Source organism: Prosopis cineraria, unplaced genomic scaffold (assembly GCF_029017545.1).
Source record: "Prosopis cineraria cultivar Desert tree isolate PC_DT_omini unplaced genomic scaffold, ASM2901754v1 PC11, whole genome shotgun sequence".
Taxonomy (NCBI): Eukaryota; Viridiplantae; Streptophyta; class Magnoliopsida; order Fabales; family Fabaceae; genus Prosopis; species Prosopis cineraria.
Window position 1 is genome coordinate 3,882,618 of NW_026555342.1, and position 17,772 is coordinate 3,900,389.

Genomic DNA, 17,772 nt, shown 5'->3' on the forward strand with positions numbered 1-17,772 from the left:
TTAATAAAAAAAGTCATAAAAAAGAATGTGGGTGTGGCTTTTTTATATGACTATTACTGGATGAAAGATGAGTATTGTCGAAGATTTTTTTGCAACTACATCTTAAAAAAAAAATTAATTAGTTTTCTTCTTTTTTTGCCCAAATTTTTTTAAATAGTTCATACATTTATGTTTGGGGAATTCAAAGCTTCCTCAAGGCTATACCATTGCGTAGCTTGTAAATCAATTCATATTCAATATGAAAACTAAAAAAGGCCAAAAAACAAAAAAGAGGGAAAAGGTTAAACTAGAATTGCACCAGAAAACAGGATATGTCATATGTCCCACATGTGACATTGCTTCTGATTACAACATGAATTTTATTTCCAAAAATTTTTATTTCATTTTGTTACCACGTACCCTTGTTTTTTTTCCCCCCACAGTGCAAAGATTCGAAATTTGTATGATCTATCTCTGGCTACTACTACTACACATGTCCAAAAGCTTCTTCCTTCCTTCCACTATCTCATCAAAGAAATCATCAAGCTGTCCTGTTATGGTTTCTACCCCAAATCTCAACAACCCAAAGCAAGTCCTCAAGTTTTCAACTTTTTCTCGAATCTTCGTTTCTTCTTCTTCCGCAAAAGCCATTATTCTCTCTAACCCCACCTTCACTTCCTCCATTGCAATCTTCGCTTGCTGAAACTCGAACAGCAAGATCCCTGGCTGCCCATCAATCTGATCGATCTCCTCTGCCACTTTCTGCTGCAAATTCGCCATTGAAACGACGAAGCCAGATGAGAAAACCATTTGCTCCCCGTAATTTCGGTGGTGGAAGCACGAGGATGACCAACAATACGCAAGCCCGCAGAGCAGAATCATCAGAAGCAATGAGCTGACGCTTCTCATTGCGTACAGAACTCCTCGGAAGCCAGTGAACCCATTCAGCTTTGATTCCACGGTGATGTTTTGGTTTAGACACAGGGACAATGGCTGGATTCTTGTTTCTGTTAAGCTTTTGTTTTCCTCTTCTAACCCCAGAATTTCTCTCTGACAAATGTTTATCTCGCGGATAACCTGCTTGTGGAAATGTCACAATGAAAAGCTAAGAGTGAACTGAAACACGAAAAACCAGAACATGATCAGGTTAGTTGAGATGTGTGTGTATAAATATTTACCAACCTGGCGTGCAAGTTCTGGAGTCAAATGAACGTGGCCATCGATGGAGGAAGCTATATTGGAACCAGAAGAATGAAAGTTTTCCATTCCAGAAATGGCAGACTTGAGTACATGACAGGCATCCCAGAGCCTTGAGCTTTCGTCCATGTATTCGTCCAACCATTTTCCTCCAACAGGCAAGCGAAGCTTTTGGACCAAAATGGTCAATTGGGAATGGAATGATTGGAGAGATGTGAGGACACCAGAAAGAAATTGGACTGACATGAAGTTATTTGAGAGGAGGGATTGGTGAAGCTCAACGAGTCCTTGGTTAAGAAAGCTGTAGAAGCCATTGACAGATGAGTTGGTGCATGAAGAACCCATCGTAGGAGATAAGGAAAAAGGGTGTGGTTTGAGGGAAAGGTGATGGAGACTGAGGGGTATATATATAATTATGAGATCAAGAAAGAGAGTTCGAAGCAATCAAAAAAAGTGGGTAGCTTGGGAGCTCAGGTTTCTAAGGTGAAAGGTCCTGTTGGGTGCAATCATGTGTGTTTCCTACAGAGTGGAGGGGATGATTGGGAATCTTCTGTTTTTATTGTGAAACGGGCTGGTAATAAAGACATGGAAAGAGAAGACAGAAGGAGACAGATAAAAGATTATGGAAGTTGTGGGGAGATATAATCATATGCCACGGCATAAATAATCAGCATGACGAGTACTACTACTACATGGTAAGGTCTTTTTCCAATCTCTTTCTTTTAACCTTGTTCATTACTATTCTTCAGTCCGAGGGTATAAATGGTAGAGAGGAAAATTAACAATCTGGAAGCTAATGATAGGTTAGATTGTGTTTCCGGGGTATAAAAGTTTGAAAACTTTGACCAAGATTCTGCTTCTCATTCTTCAATTTTGATTTGGTTCTCCTTTTGATCTGAGTGCTTTGTTTTTGTTTGGCTTCTTTAATCATTTCTCTCTCTTCCCCAATTTTTAAGCAACATCCCTCACAGTGCACCTTTTTGGTTTTATAGTCCTAAAGAAAGTTATGGCCTCTTTTTTTTTTTTTTGTTCTTTTTTTTTTCCTTTTGTTTAATGTAACCTATTTTGGTCCTTTCAAAAAAGAAGAGGATGATAGGGTTCTGTGTAGTGGGATTATTTTACATATTGCAATGCAGATTATGATTTCTCCTTTAGGACCCAACATTCTATTCTTGGCATTAAACTAAAAAGCCTTCATTTGCATGCAATATATATCGCCAAGACATGTTCCCAATGATTCTTGATGAGGGTCATTCTGGTATGGACCATAATTCCACATGCATAAAAGGCTTCACTGATACAATTCTATTTATGTTGCAGTGCTCATTGCCAAATCTGCTAGCTGAATCAGCTTGCGAGTTACACTTTATTTGGCACAAACAAACAAACTACATTTATGCAATGTTTGGTAGGAAGAAAAATATTTTTTTAAAATGAAAAATATACTTATCTCATTTTTTCTCATTTACTTTTTAAAAAATACTTTTCCATATACCAAACAATAAATATGCTATTGCATTTCTCATGTTGTTATTGTATTACCTTTACTTGTTGGATAAAAGAAAAACTATACTTGTTAAATCGAACCTTTTTATCTTTTAAGAAATCAAGAACCTTTATCTTGTAACTTAAGACCCGTTTAGCATGGCATAGGAATGGGATTTACATTTCTTGAATTTTTAGCAATGTGGATCATGCTTTTGTAATCATTTTCTAACGTTTTAAATTTTTTACGCCTTAATTTGAAGTAAAAATACAGGATTCCTCCTTTTTTTTACAATTTTTTTTATTTCATATTTCATTTTGTGTACTAAATGGATCCTGAATCTATCTTGTCTTTGTATTGGGACCATATTCATTAACTAAATAAATCCTGAGCAAGTTTGGTTTGATAATACAAGGTGATTAGGTGGGCTATTAGCTTTATATTCTATGAACCAGTTTATGGGACTTTTAATCCTTTAAATTTGTCTAAATTATTAATTTGCTTCTTGAAATATAATTTTTTATTGATCAATTTCTTAAAGTTTTATAATCACATACAATTAGTCCTTATGATTTGGGGAGGAAATAATATTATAAGGACTAATTGAATATAATTATGAAACTTTAGGGATTTAATTGACAAAAAATTAAACTTTAAGGATTAAATTAATAATTAAGACAAATTTAAGAGATTAGAAATTTTATTATTCCATTTTATTTACTCATAATATTCCAACACATAACCATGCGTTACGGGTATCACATATCTTCTGCACGGGTTATCAAATATCTTCTGCTCCATACAGCCTTGAATATGGATAATTTAATAGAGAGTTCTCATGGCTTGAAATATGTTACAAATCATAATGTTTGGAGCATTAAATAATTTTTTCACCAATACCCGTCATTATCATGACTTATACAGTTATATTAGAAAAATCATTTATGTAGGGAGCATTTAGTTGGGGGCAGATTTGGAAAATAATTGCAATTTTGGAAAAAAAAAATACACTTTTAACAAAATTTTTAATATTTATGAAGTAGTTAACTTTTACTTGTATTAAAGACAGGAGGTAGTATAATATTATTATATGAAATAGCATTTAAATTATTATTTCTATTGCAACTTTTAATTCTAAAGCATTATATTTTAATAGAAAATTCTATATTCTAAATAATCTGATAGTATTTTATGTGTGTGTATTCATGGATTTGTCGTGGAATTTCATGTTGAACAAGTATTTTTTTTTTTTAAAGGACTGCTACTAGTAATGGCAGCCTCACAAGTATTTCTAGGATGTTTTTGGCAAGACGATTGAATATCTTAGACTTAGAACTCATACTTAAAAATTTAAAATAACTTAGTTCAACCATTTGATTAGTTTTTTTTTTTTTGGGTGGCCCACCCGGTTTATCAAAGCTTTGCCTTGATTACATTCGGATCCAACCCGCGTCGTGCATCTAGCATGGTGGGTGAGTCTTCCATAGAGAATTTTTTGCATACACAAAGCTCAAACTCGAGACCTTACTTAAATAAAATTAAACCACTTACCACTCGGATCAACTCCTGTTGGTATCATTTGATTAGTTGAATCAAGTGCTTTTTGCCCATGTTGCACGAGTATTGTTACATTCATCTTTTTGCTGTGAAGGTCAGGACAAAAAAATAATGGGGTCTTGCATTACTGGGTTTAGCCCATAAGGAAAGGGAATTGAGACCCAAAATAAAAACCAGCACAGCGTCTCAAACAAACTAGACTCTAGGCTAACCTGACCGATGATGTCTATGAGCCCTCGTTGGCAACACAAAAAGGAATATTTACAAATTTCAATAATTAATATGAATATTTTTTAAAATAAAACTCTCAACTACTCCATTTAAAATTAATTAGAATATTTTTTATATTAAAAATTAATATATGTAAGGAATAAAATTGACTCACTAATAAGTGCACACTTCAAGAATAAATATAAATATAATTTACGTGAATTTTTTAATAAAAAATTTAAAAAATATTATTGACAAATTGTTGTCTTTAGCAGGGGGAGGATTCCATCCTCTACCATTCCCATCCTCTTCCCCTTTTCTTTTTTTTTTCTCATGGTTAATATTAATATTTTAGACAGTTTGAGTTTGATTATTTATCTTTTTTTAATGATAATTTTAAGTGATCAAATATGAAGTTTCCAAATCTTGATCTAATGATAAAAAAAAAGGAATGGAAGAGGAAGGGACACCAGTGATTCCAATCATTTCAAAGGCAATGGCATTGTAATTTGATGCTTGAATATGGTTAGAATGGGATAATTGTTATTATAGCCATTTTTTTGATGTGCATTGTTGGTTTTAGTTTATTGATGCTTGTGCTTAAACTATTGGATTCTTTGATTGTCATTGATTTTCACAAAGAGGTTGGGCTCAGAGATTCAAAAGTTTCGAGTTTTAAATGAGCATTGTGGGGGCCTCAAAGTGCTTGGAGAGCCGAGTAGAGAAATCGTGCTTGACGGTGGAAGAGATAAGGCACGATTTTAGAAGTATTAATTGGAAGGAAACCTTAACAATGAGAAGAATTATTGAAAACCACCGATGTTTATGTATTTAGAGTTTCATGACATGTCAAGTTTTTCTTTCATTACAATTACGCTATCAAGACTAATGATGAGGTGTAGAGAGGGAGAGCCATGTGGAGTGAATAGTGGCCATTTTTGGTCAAACAAAATGAGTTAATGATTAAAGTTTATGACAATTAGTCACAAGGAAAAAATTGATCCATTTTTATAACTTTAATTTAAGGGAATATTGATCTAAAATTGAGTTTCGGATATTAGATGTCCCTTAGCTAATAGTTTGAGTGTAAAAGTGACATTTAACCTTATACAAGAACAAAGGTGCAAGTGCTTAATGTATGGAGATGGCATAAATTCTTACTTGCTGCCCTAATAATTACCCTACTTTCACTTCTGTAAGTTAAACAATATACATGCAAATAAGAGTTGTCTTATGTATGGTATCAGAGTTTGGAACCTAGTGGGATCTTTGTCATATCAAGATGCTTAATGGGGCATCAATATTATCCTCTTAAATATATTTTATTGGTTGAACAAGTGATATCAAAGCTGAAACTCAATTATAATTTTCTTATTTCTTTTTATGATAAAAAGTTGGGGATATATATATATATAATTTATTCAAGAAAAATATTACATTTTAGATAAGTAAAAAAAATTAAGGACTAGAAAAAGAAAGTTATCTTGAATGACAATAAAAGCAATAGGATGAAAGTTAGACAGGAAAACTAAAATGTCATGGATTATCACATTGTGATGAAACTTGCTAGAGAGGATTAATTGAAAGAATTTTTTCTTGAAGCTAATAATATGCATTTTCAAACCAGGCAAAGCAAGATTAGAGTGAAAATTAATAACCCAAAATAGAGCAACACAGAGGAAAAGGAGATAGAACAAATGAGTGTTCCTAAAGGTTTTCTTAATAGCAAAACCATTGAGAAGTTGGTTTCTGGAGAAAAAACAACAATATAATAACTAATGAAATTTCTCTTCTTAATTTTCTTAAAACTGAAGATCTAATCTCTTGGTAGTGGATAATGAGTCAACTGTAACACCTCAAAAAATTAACCTTCAACAATTAAGAAATTAAGCATCATTAATAAAATTTATGTGGATGTAGTCAAAGGAGACTAATAAGTGTTTTTAGTTGGAATTTCAAGTATAATTTGGGTCCAAAGTGAAATTGGGTTACTTGGAGATCAAAAAGTAAAGAAAAATAAGTAAAAAAAGCCTCGGTGCCATATGCTGTGGAGCATGCATGGTGCACCACGACGCACAGGGCTAAATGACAAGAGATTTTTTTCTCTGTACCACATGCTGCAGTGCGTGGGCATAGGCTCCGCGATGCATAGTGTGAATTCTGTAGAAATAAGTTGTGAATTAATGCAAAAAATAAAAGGGAAAGAAAGGGAAAATGAAGGAATTCGTCCTTGCTCTGTTAGGGCACGATCTAGGAAAGGATTTAAGAAGGTTTAAAGCTTCAAATCATCTAAGGTAAGATTTCTAAACCCCTTTTCTCCCTTTCTCTTTCACTTTCTCAAAGATTTGAGTTAAGGTATGAATGATGATGATGGTTTTTTGCCTATATAGGTTATGGGTCCAAATCCATTGACTCAAATGTAGTTAACGAGAGTAGTTTAGAGTATTTAAACTTAGTATTGATGATTTTTGTTGTTGTTGGATGGTGAGCTTCATAAATGTTTGAAAATGGACATTAAGTTTATAGTTATGATGGTTGTTGAGGTATTAATGATAATGTCGGTATTCAATGAAGATATATAATGTTAAAGATAGTTATTAAACCTAATGGGTAGGCTTAAACTTATACAAAGTGGTCATTGGGTAATTTAGAAGTGGAAGATGAGAGTTGAGATGTATGTGTTTGGCAATGTTAATGAGTTAAAGAATTTATAATTGTAGATTGAGTTCTTGAACACTATTTTGGCTTGAAAATTCAAGCTCGAAAGCTATACTATTGAGGGATAAACCTTTGATCTCTCAAAGGTTTGAGGCAATCAAGAAAATCTTACTTTAGCTAGTTGTTTGTTAATTGTAATATAAGGTAAATTATGTGTTTAACATACAAATTGTGACTTGTGAATGGTGTAACATGCAATAAAATTTGCTGTTAACATAATTGCTTTGATGTATATTAAACATGTGAAAAATGGTTATGAAATTATTTGCATTTTTATAATGTGGTTTGGATGACTAATTGATAATGAGATTGATAAGATGAATATATGAGATTGAAAATGATGGGTTTTCTGTGATGTAAGTGAAAATAAGAATTGATGCTCAGTTGGATAATGCACGGTCATGAGCCCAATGTGTTGATTTTGATATTGAATAATTGAAATTGTGAAAATGGAGTGAGCATTGTCTGTGGCATGATTAGTGGGTAGGAGTTCACCTAAGGATTGAGAGTAGAGAAAATTCATATGGTATTTAGGCCGCCTTCCAGTGCATGGGGGTATAACATCTCACAGTTTGTCGAGGGACTATCATAGTTTGTCAAGAGACTAGAACCTAGCTTTTGCTACCAGTTTATTGAAGAGAATAACTTAGGGTATATGACACCCTAGAGATTTAAGAGTGGGGGAAGCCGTGGTTCGAGAGTGAGTTATGCGATCTTTGGCCAGGTCGTACCTTACAATTAGTGAACTTAGGGTGGTCCAGTCACACAGGCGGAGCCTTATTCAATGTTATAACCCACGGTTTTAGTCGGAAGAAAATAAGGAGGGTATAAGGTTGGTTGATCATTGTCTATGTAAATTTATGACGTGTCACATGATTGTGATGTGGCAAGTCGTGTGGGTATCGGGTTATGGTCACATGTCTTAGTGTCTTGTGACAATATACTTAGTGTATATGAGATAAAAGTGAGTTAAATGTAAAACGATAAGTTATTATGTGTACGTAAGCATGTTTTAAAAACTTAGTTTGATATGCATATGTTTATTTACAATTAATATATAACTGCATAGGGTAGGTTTTACCTTAATTATTGAGTAGCTAGACTCACCCTTTTCATTTAATATTTTTTAAGCTTTAGCTCTGGTGTGGAGAGGAAAAAGACTCAAGAGGCTATGAATTAGTTCATTCCTACTGTATGCCTTTAAATTATATTTTGTGTAATAGAATATTATTGCCAATTCTAAGTTGCATATTGTTACACTTGTACTATTTTTTTGTTGCAAATGTCTAAATTGTATTTTGGGCCTTGAGTATTTGTGTATGATGATATATATATATATATATATATATGTTAATAGAGCCAAAAATCTAGTACAAGTGTAAAAATAATGTTTCAAACATGTTGTGATTGGTTTTGATGCAATGAAAAGCAAATTACCTCCCCTTCTATTTTTGATGAAAAAGGAGTTGAGGAGTGTTTTTATATTATACTAGTATTTAAGTGCATATAATGTGTCGTAATGATAGTCTTAAGTCTAATGGATATGGTTTGGATATCAGGAATATCTTTTGGCATTTGTTATAGGTTTTTGACACCCTTTTTTATGTGAAAATTGTAAAAAGTAATAAAATGAAGTTTTGGTGCCCAACTCCTTGGTGTGACTTATTTTAAGAGTGAAAGCTATGTCATTAGCTAGTTCATGAGAAGAGCTTTCTATAGACACATAGATCATGTTATTCGGACATCGGACGGAGAATCGAGGTGTGTTAGAAGTTCCTGAATTTTGCTGTCAAATGACAGCAGAATCTGTTGTCAAGAAAATGTATAACACATCAAGATGCATTGGCACCTGAGCTGCAGTGTGTGGCACAAAGAGTAACAAGTACGGTGTAGAGTGCACAAGTTGCAGCGCATTGCCCTGTTTTGTAACGAATAATTTTTTTTTCAATTATTTTTGATTTCTTTTATTCCTCTGAAGTATCACATGCTTCCCTAACTTGTTATTTTGATATAAGAGTTTATAAATGCTTCAAACTCATTTTGATTTTGAAAGCTTGAGATCCCTTAATTTTAAAATTTGAAGTTTGGTAATCCTTGTGTTAAGTTCTTAATTACCATGATTTGAGTGGTTAATGGTGTTTAATAGTGAGGGTTATTACATCAACAAGGTATGAAGACATGAAGATGAAGCTACCTTTGAGAGTTCAACCTAACTATAAATTTTCTCTATTATAAGCCCTAGATATAACCAGTGTGCTTTGGTGAATACCTTGATGAACATGCAAGCTTCTTGACTTCCACATGGTGTTCAAAATAACAATAATTCGTATAATCTAATCATAACTCTTGCAAGAATACAAGAATTGAAATGAACTCAATAACCAACTTATGAGACCAATGTGGGAAAAAGAAGCCCTGATGTTTAGCCATTCAAATCAAAGGGATCTCTTCAAACATTGATCTTATAAAAAAATAAAAAGAATTTGATAAGAGTAATACATTAGAAGTTGCTTAGTATGAGAACAAGTACATTATCAATTCTAGAATACTTTTTTCAAGTTGCTAATTATAAATGTATTTATTTGATATAGGAAGAAGTGAAGAAGTCCCAAATTATTTGGTGTTAAGTGGAGGCTTTTTGAGTGATGTCCTATAAAATTCAAAGCTATTAAGACACTATTTTTTTGTAGCATCAAGAGAACATTAGGTTCATGGATAAATGCAAGAAATTTGATTTCTAAATTTTTAAAGTTTATAAATTTTTTACGGTTGACTTTTAAAAATTAAAGTATTACTATTTCAATAAAAATATTATTTTGAAAAATTATTTTATAAACAGTTTATTGATCAACATCTATGACAAGAGACACAATGACTATATCCAAGAGATTTGAATATATTTTACCGTAGTCTATAAAAAATATAAAATGAACCTATTTTAACAAATTTGCGGGACTTATAAGTCTTATTTGATTATACATAATTTTTCCAATAATCTAATTAGTAAAGTGTCTCTTTTTCTCAGGACAAAAAATCTCACTAAATTTCTAAACGAGCTAGCATAAAATTAATTAATATTATGATCCATCCATATGAGTCAATAACAAGTGTTCTCTATCCACAATATTAAAAGATAAACACAAGACTTTTTCTTTTTATACAAAAGCAACATAACAAATTAAAATAAAAAAAATATAATATATTTACAGTTCTTTTTTTTTTCAAGAGGAAAGACAAATATATGGTTGATGTTTGGGAGTGGTCTGGATAGGGAAATCTCTAAACACAGTTCCTCAAATATGTGGCAATTAGTAGCTTACACTATATATTACAATAAATATAACTATTCAACAATAAAAAGTTTATCATTATCTCTAATCAAATCAATCGAGTCTATCTCTGCTCCTCCTTCATCAATTACTATTGCATCTTTTGCATCAAAGGCAAATCTTTCACCTATCAAAGAAGACAAGGTGCACAAACCAAATCAAATTACATGTTGAGACCTTAATTTAATATATATTTACAATTTTGCTGCAAATTGTCAATAATTTTAGGACCAAGATTTTCTAATGCCTCTTGGGCTTTTTTTTCGGCAGAATATGAATGAAAATTTTTTAAAAGAATTTAATATCTAACAAGGATTTTTGACAAGTAAATGTTAATAAATTAACAAGTGAAATTACCGTTTTAACAAATATACGATCTGTCTAGACCATTGTCAGATATTAAATTCTTTCAGCGTCCTTCAATGATATTCTCCCCTTCTCTTTGTTTAAGAATTAGAAAACTTGGACCAATAATTTGAAGAATTTACCTGCAATGCTCTTGAGCTCTTCTATTGAGTTAGGCAGCCTTATCATCTTGCCAGCTTCAATGCAACCTTGTTCTCTTCTCAATATAGGATGGCCTCTAAATATGCTAACTCTTGAATAGATTTGCCTATTATTATTATATCTTCCCCAAACGTGCTCTTGCCCTCCTCCTTCATGTTCATGGCCGTTCTTGAAAAGCAATTGAATCATGTCCACATGATTCTTTTCCAATGCAACTTGCATTGCTGTTGAACCATGGTGATCTTTGGACTCTATGTTTAAGCCTTGCTTTAGAAGCTCACTCATCACTTTCAGGTCATTTCTCTTTGCTGCTTTACAGAGGAGATCACCTGCTGTGTGTGGATCAGATAGTGCAGAAAGCTGGTACAGGATTCTGAATATTGAGTAACACTTTGAAGCTATGGCGTCCCATAGTGCAGTGTTGCCATTTATGTCTGTCCAAATTTATAAGGGACATTAAATATATAAAGCACTCCAAGAGTGGCTAAGGTATACTTCCTCTAGTCCTAATTATAAGGCAAAGTTTTAAAATCCTAAACGCACTTTTATGGTAATTAATTTTAGTGAAGGGTAAAATTGGAAAGTTAAATATTACTTACAATTTTAAGGATATTAACTATCATTCCTTAAAAGCTTTGAAGTTAGTTAGCTTTTCCCTATGATTAGGATTGGACTATATACTGGAGAGGATATACAAGAAAGGGTATAAGAGTAGTGCAATATACCTCTTGCATGTACGTTGCATGCATGATTAAGTAACACTTTTACACACTCTTCATGCCCTTTTAATGCTGCTATGTGCTATACATATCACAATAAATTGTCACTCTTCATGAATATATATCCATGGTTTTATAAATGTGTGTGTAAGGTTGTGAACATCAAACATACCAATGGGGTTTTGCCTTCGGAGTCTGCAACACTAGAATCCAAGCCTGCCTTTAAAAGCTCTTCAAGAAAAGCAGCATTGCCAGTTGAGGCCACATTTAACAAGCTCACAGCCATATTTGGGTCATCTTCTCTATTCCAATCAATCACCAGTTCTTTAGTATTTAGATCGTGAAGCTTCTTCAAGTGCTGCATTTAGATCACTTGAACTGACTTATGCATTTAAACAATTTCAAATATGACAGAAGAGAAGATTATTGATAAAACTAAGGTACCATAGGATATTTAAGTGGATTGGTACTCAAAAGCTCTAATACCATTTGAAGTGAAGCTGTCACGAGTCGAATTACTCATTACCTGAAGGAAATTTTTTAGCATTTGTATATTGTCTTCCTTTTTAGTCTGCATTATCTCCATAAAATCACTAGTTTTGAGTCTCAAGAGTTGTGTGAGAGTCTTGGTTCTGTAAGTAAAGCTTTGAGGCTTACAACAAATTGCACTAACTTCTCCAAACATGTCCCATCTTTGTAAAATCCCTAAAACTTTCTCTTTGTTTTCAGAATCAATGATTTCCACTTCTCCAGACACTATTATGTAAACATCCTCCGGTGCTTCACTCCGTATGATAACATCTTCTTTTGGAGGTATATACTCAGCCTTCATTTTTGCAGCCCGCACATTGATTTCTTTCAAATTAATCAACTTGATTAACAAAACCTATCATAGGTTTCCACTAAATATTTTCATCTTTTTAATTGAAATAGTCTCTGATGTTGTATCAAAGTTTTCATGACCAAACAGCTTGAAGTTTAATTCCATCTATTTCTCATCCTTTGACTTTACTAAGTTTCTGCAGAAATTTGATGAACCCATGCTTTTGCCAGAATTTGAGTGAGTAATTAGATATTATAGTGGAAGAAAAGATTTAGATAATGTCAATGACTATTATAGAGTACTAATTATACAATGTTCTGTAAAAATAAAAATCAACCCGTCATGTTTGTATAGGAAAACTCAGTAATATGACCTAAAAGTCACATTATATACTTATACTCTATTCTATAACAATAATCAGCATTCAAAGACATTGATTTAAAAGTATAAATTTTAAAGAGTGTTGATATGTACCAAGGACGACAAGATCTCCCTTGAGACACCTTTAAAAAGATAAACTTTCTCCGCAGCAGGAAGGAACAAGTGTTGACAAATGGTTTTGCATATTGATTTTGGCAATTGTTCCATAAGCTGATGATGGTTTAAGCTCTCTGCCTTGTATCTTAAGCACATATAAGCAATGATCTGCTCTTTCAGCCTTGGAGAAACTCTATTTCGGCTCACAAAATTTGATGCTGCTTCAATGTTGTTTCTCTGGATCAAATGCATAAGTAAGACATCAAAATTTCATTTTCTATGCGCATTAGTATCCTCCTATTCGAGACGCAATTTAGTACTAAATGTAAGTACCCCTCTCAATAGAGATTCAAACATTAGTTCATTAAAAAGAGTGAAATTTGGTTTTGAGGTGTTTGCTACTTTTCCTTCTAATGTCCAAAATCTTAGCCCTTCATTTGAGCTATTAGTTAAATATTTTTTGAACATTAGCTGAAATGAAGGGCTGAGATTTTGAGAAGGAACAATTGTATTCAAGGACTTACAAAGAAAGTTATTTGTAGACAAAAACTAATAATAAGTCATTATTTGAGAAAAAATAAGTCTATATTTCTATTTTAATAACAATCCATTTTATAATAGTCCTCGTCAGCGAATAACTTTCGTCACAAGTCCTTGGATGCAATTTTCCCTTTTGAGTATAAAAAGGGTTAACAAACACCTTGGATTTGTAAAATTTATGTTAACAATAGATAGATTTAAATAAGAAATGGAATGATACATACAAATTCCATGGTACGACAAGTTCCTTGAACAACAAGATTGGTCATGCTGCCAATCAAGTAAGCAATGAGGCCAAGATTGAAGAGCATGTAAGAAATGGTGAAGGCCATCTCCATGGGATTGACAGCATGAAAATCACCATAGCCAACAGTAGTCATGGTGGTGAGGGACCAGTACATGGCTGATATGTATCTTATCCAAATGCTTGTCTCTTTGAAATCTGGATTCAATGATCCTATCCATGTCTTCCCTAGATGAGGGTACACGTCAGCTAGCAAGTAGTAGAGGCACCCTCCACAATGTGCTATAAAAAACGTTACCTGTACACATCAATATCAATACAAAATATAAAATAAGTAACAAATCATACTCTTACAACAAGAATAAAGGAAAAAAAAAGGGAAAAATCAAATGAGAAAGAACTCAACAAGAATAAAGAAGAAAAGTAACACACACAAAGAAGTCTAACACATCTGACCCAGAAATAGCTGAACCTGATATCTTTCTCAAGCCTGGGCAATGGAATCACATGGTCATAAATAGTAAGACAAACACATGTTCAACATATATATAGATATATATATGAATAACTAATAAATAAAAAGACCTGGTGAAGTATTGCTTAACTCTTCGGAGCCTCCAGAGTCTAAGGATGCCCAAGAGGAAGAAAGTAAGACCCACTTTGCGTTTGCCTGTGAACAAATAACCTAATGCCTCATATGGGATGCTTGATGCCACATCCATTATGAACCATGTCGATACGTACCTATTACCATTTTACCCCCACATCATTATTTCCATTACTTATTTTATAATAATACTTCGCCTAATTCTTTTTACTTCAATATCTTTTTTCCAACTTGTACATAATAATTTTTCACCATTAGGTGCCATTTCACATGTTAATTCACCATGCCCATTCTATAATTAGTCAAAACCATTATACACATTTTTTTTTTTGGTTGCCCACCCAGTATCTTATATACAAGACTTGAACTCAAGACGACCTTGCTTAAATGAAACTAAATCATTTACCACTTGAACCAACACCTGATAAACCATTGTACACATTGATTCAAATGAGTTGTCTTGTAGAAAATCGGGTGAATTGTAGGGTGTCGGTGGCATGGTAAATCATGGGGCCCATAGCTTAAAGTGATTGGGCCCATTTGTGACCTTTCCATGCCAAATCTCTTATCTGTTTCGTGACGTGCGGGTTCCATTTTTTAATTTCTACTATTTATAATATGAAGCTTCCAGACATCTTTTAATTCCCTAATAATAATAAATAATTTAATAAGAAAATATAGCCAATTGTTTGTTAATGAATAAACTGGAATTATTAATTATCACCAACCTACTAACAACTACATTTCTTATATTAATTGTTTGTTAATTTAATTGACGTTTTCTTTTTCCGTGTTGCTTTGTATTGAGCTTTGACTCTCCTTTAGAAAATATTTCCTTTTCTGGTCAAAAATAATATTAACAACTTTACTTTTAATATTAACGACTTTAATTTAGATTTTAACCACTAGGCTTTCTATTATTTTTTTAGGGACAAAACATAATTTCACAATAAAATTATGTTACATAAATCTTTAGGAACTTAATATGGTAATTACCCCATATTATCTGGCTGAAAAAAAAAATTACCCCATTTTATGTTACTCTTTTATCATTTGCCTATTTTTAATGAATTTTTTTTACTATTCCCTCCTTTAAAATTGGATTAAGTGCATTTTTGTTTTAGAAATATTTTCATAACTTACTTCGCAATACTTTAAAGCTAAAAATGCAAATTAACCCTTTAAAAGTAAAATTCACAAGCCTTTTGGGGTTGTGACTAACCTGAGAGCAATTTGTTTGGAGTCTCGGACAAGTAGTTGAGTAGAACGATCAATGTAAGCAAGGAAGAAAGTGAGAACAATGTCAACGCCAAAGAAGAGATCGACAACATTATCCACAATGTAGAGTTTGTGAGTTGGAGATGACATCAGAAACCCTATTTCAAAGGGATATACCCATGCTGAGTACCCTACCAGAACAACCATGAAACTCTCCCAACACCTGCACACACCATTCTCTTTCTCTTTACTTCTAATCACAACTAAATTCAGCACAATTTCATTAATGTATTATTATATATACACCGTCATCAATGTAAGTTGATCAAGCCAGACATTGAATATATTAAGGTATTGATTTAAAGGTTAATGATTAAAATTATAGCCAAAGTGTCAAACCTTGGTTAGATTAATTCTGAACAAAACATTTCACTAAGCGCATGGTCAAGGTAGGTTCAACAGTGTACCGGTTCAACTATCCAAATTGGCCCGGTTTTGAATAATACGATTTTAATTAGAATAAACATAAGGGAGTTGTTAGGAAAAGTTAAGCATGTGTGTGTGTGTGTTTTTTTTATAAATAGTTTATGAAAAAGTTGGCAACAAATGTTTTAATACATTCAACTTTCTCAAGACCGCTACTTCATGTTTAGTTTTAACTAAAAATAATTTTTTCTAAAATCTTAAATAAACACGACTATAATCTCATATTTTACAGGGTGAAGATTCTCTTCGAATACAGGAGAACATGATTGAACAGAGAATCAAATAAAAAATTGTGGGTTCCACATATCAAATAACATTTACAAAAACTACTCATTTCTTTTGCCATATAGATTCCAAATCTAACTGGTGAAAAAATTAAGTCCAAAACCCATTTTATATTCACAATATGCAGGGTAGTTTATTTTATAATTCTCAATTATCTGGAAGGCCTCTTTTAAAACAAGATTAGTTAAGCCATTAGTTTTTTATCATTCCAAATTCTTCTTAAAGAGTATTATTAGTACGGATCGAGAGAGAGAGAGAGGTTACCCGTATCTGGTGTCCATTGGGGATATGATCCATCCCTTGGGGTGAGCTGGATTGTGATTATAACTTGAAGCACCCAATGGAGGAAGAATCACTTTTGAAACATTTTGAAGATTGAAAGTCGGAGACTCATAGTCTTCTTCAAGATGAGGCTGTTCCAAGTCTTGATGATTCTGCTCTTCTTTCTGCTCATCATGATGATTCATGTGTGACCCTGCAGATGAATCCCTCTCCATGTTTCTTGCAGAAAGAGAAGGAAAATGAGAGAAAATTGGTCTTATTCGGAGAGTAGAAGAAAGAAAAAGCTTGCATAATAATTCTGAGGGTAAAGGAACATGCTAGGCCTCTCATTTGGACTATTAAGTGAGACAGTGACTCTGAAAATTAGGTGAGAGATAGAAAATAGGTTTAATGTCAAGTATTAACACCTTCATTGGCATTTTTTTTTCTTTTTTGATTATTTTTTTAGGTGTTGCTGGCACCTGTAATTGATTGATTAATGCTACCATTTGGGATCAGCTCAATCTCTACCCCAAAAGGTGGGGACAATGGAATGAAGATTTTCAATCATTTCAAGTGACATAGAGTTATATGCTACAATTTCCAAATTTAAATTGTGCCTTACAATTCTGTCTGTTCTCATAATTTTTAATTATTTTTATAAAAAGGAAGTGTTCAAATGAATGGTATGAGAATGAAAATAAATTTTAAAATTATATGGTCCAGCATGACTTAATATTTTTTTAGTATAAAGATAGTCCAAGTGTCAAAATTTGTAGGAATGAAGCACTGTGTACAAATCAAATGGAAGTTGAATGCTCTCAACCAATCATATTTAGAACTTGGATTGACCGGTGGATGACAAACCCTTATGGGTTTGCTTTTTCACTTTTTATTTTTGCCCATTCATTTCATTCATTCATTCACTTTTTTTGGGTAACAACTCATTCATTCAATTAATATAACATCAAAAACAAAATCCTGTTACCATTAATCAATTACTATCAATTGTTAGTCAAATAAAATCTTTTAAATGTGACAAAATCATGTTAAAGTGTAAACTACATTTATAGAGAGCAATGAGGAATAAAGAATAAAAAAAGAAGACATGACTAACAACCCAATCCCG

The 17,772-nt window shown here is 32.7% G+C and overlaps 2 protein-coding genes across 3 annotated transcripts; both read right to left on the bottom strand.

Annotated features, from left to right (window-relative positions):
* Window positions 1–270: 270 nt before the first annotated feature.
* LOC129286718 (uncharacterized) lies at window positions 271–1,706 on the bottom strand. Its single transcript, XM_054922722.1, has 2 exons — window positions 1,162–1,706; window positions 271–1,056 (listed from the first exon to the last, which is right to left on the bottom strand). Exons 1-2 carry the CDS (start codon window positions 1,519–1,521, stop codon window positions 448–450), a joined length of 969 nt encoding a protein of 322 aa, XP_054778697.1. The 5' UTR covers window positions 1,522–1,706; the 3' UTR covers window positions 271–447.
* An 8,635-nt stretch (window positions 1,707–10,341) lies between these two features.
* On the bottom strand, window positions 10,342–16,990 carry LOC129287146 (potassium channel AKT2/3-like). Of its 2 annotated transcripts, XM_054923304.1 has the most exons (11): window positions 16,647–16,990; window positions 15,616–15,834; window positions 14,372–14,530; window positions 14,219–14,276; window positions 13,767–14,084; window positions 12,999–13,239; window positions 12,229–12,542; window positions 11,875–12,060; window positions 11,709–11,784; window positions 10,965–11,417; window positions 10,342–10,603 (listed from the first exon to the last, which is right to left on the bottom strand). In XM_054923304.1, the coding sequence occupies exons 1-11, from the start codon at window positions 16,877–16,879 to the stop codon at window positions 10,491–10,493; spliced, it is 2,370 nt and encodes a 789-aa protein (XP_054779279.1). In that variant the 5' UTR covers window positions 16,880–16,990; the 3' UTR covers window positions 10,342–10,490. The 2 variants fall into 2 exon arrangements, with proteins under 2 accessions (XP_054779279.1, XP_054779281.1); XM_054923306.1 differs by lacking the exon at window positions 12,229–12,542 and having other exon boundaries at window positions 13,000–13,239.
* Window positions 16,991–17,772: the final 782 nt, after the last annotated feature.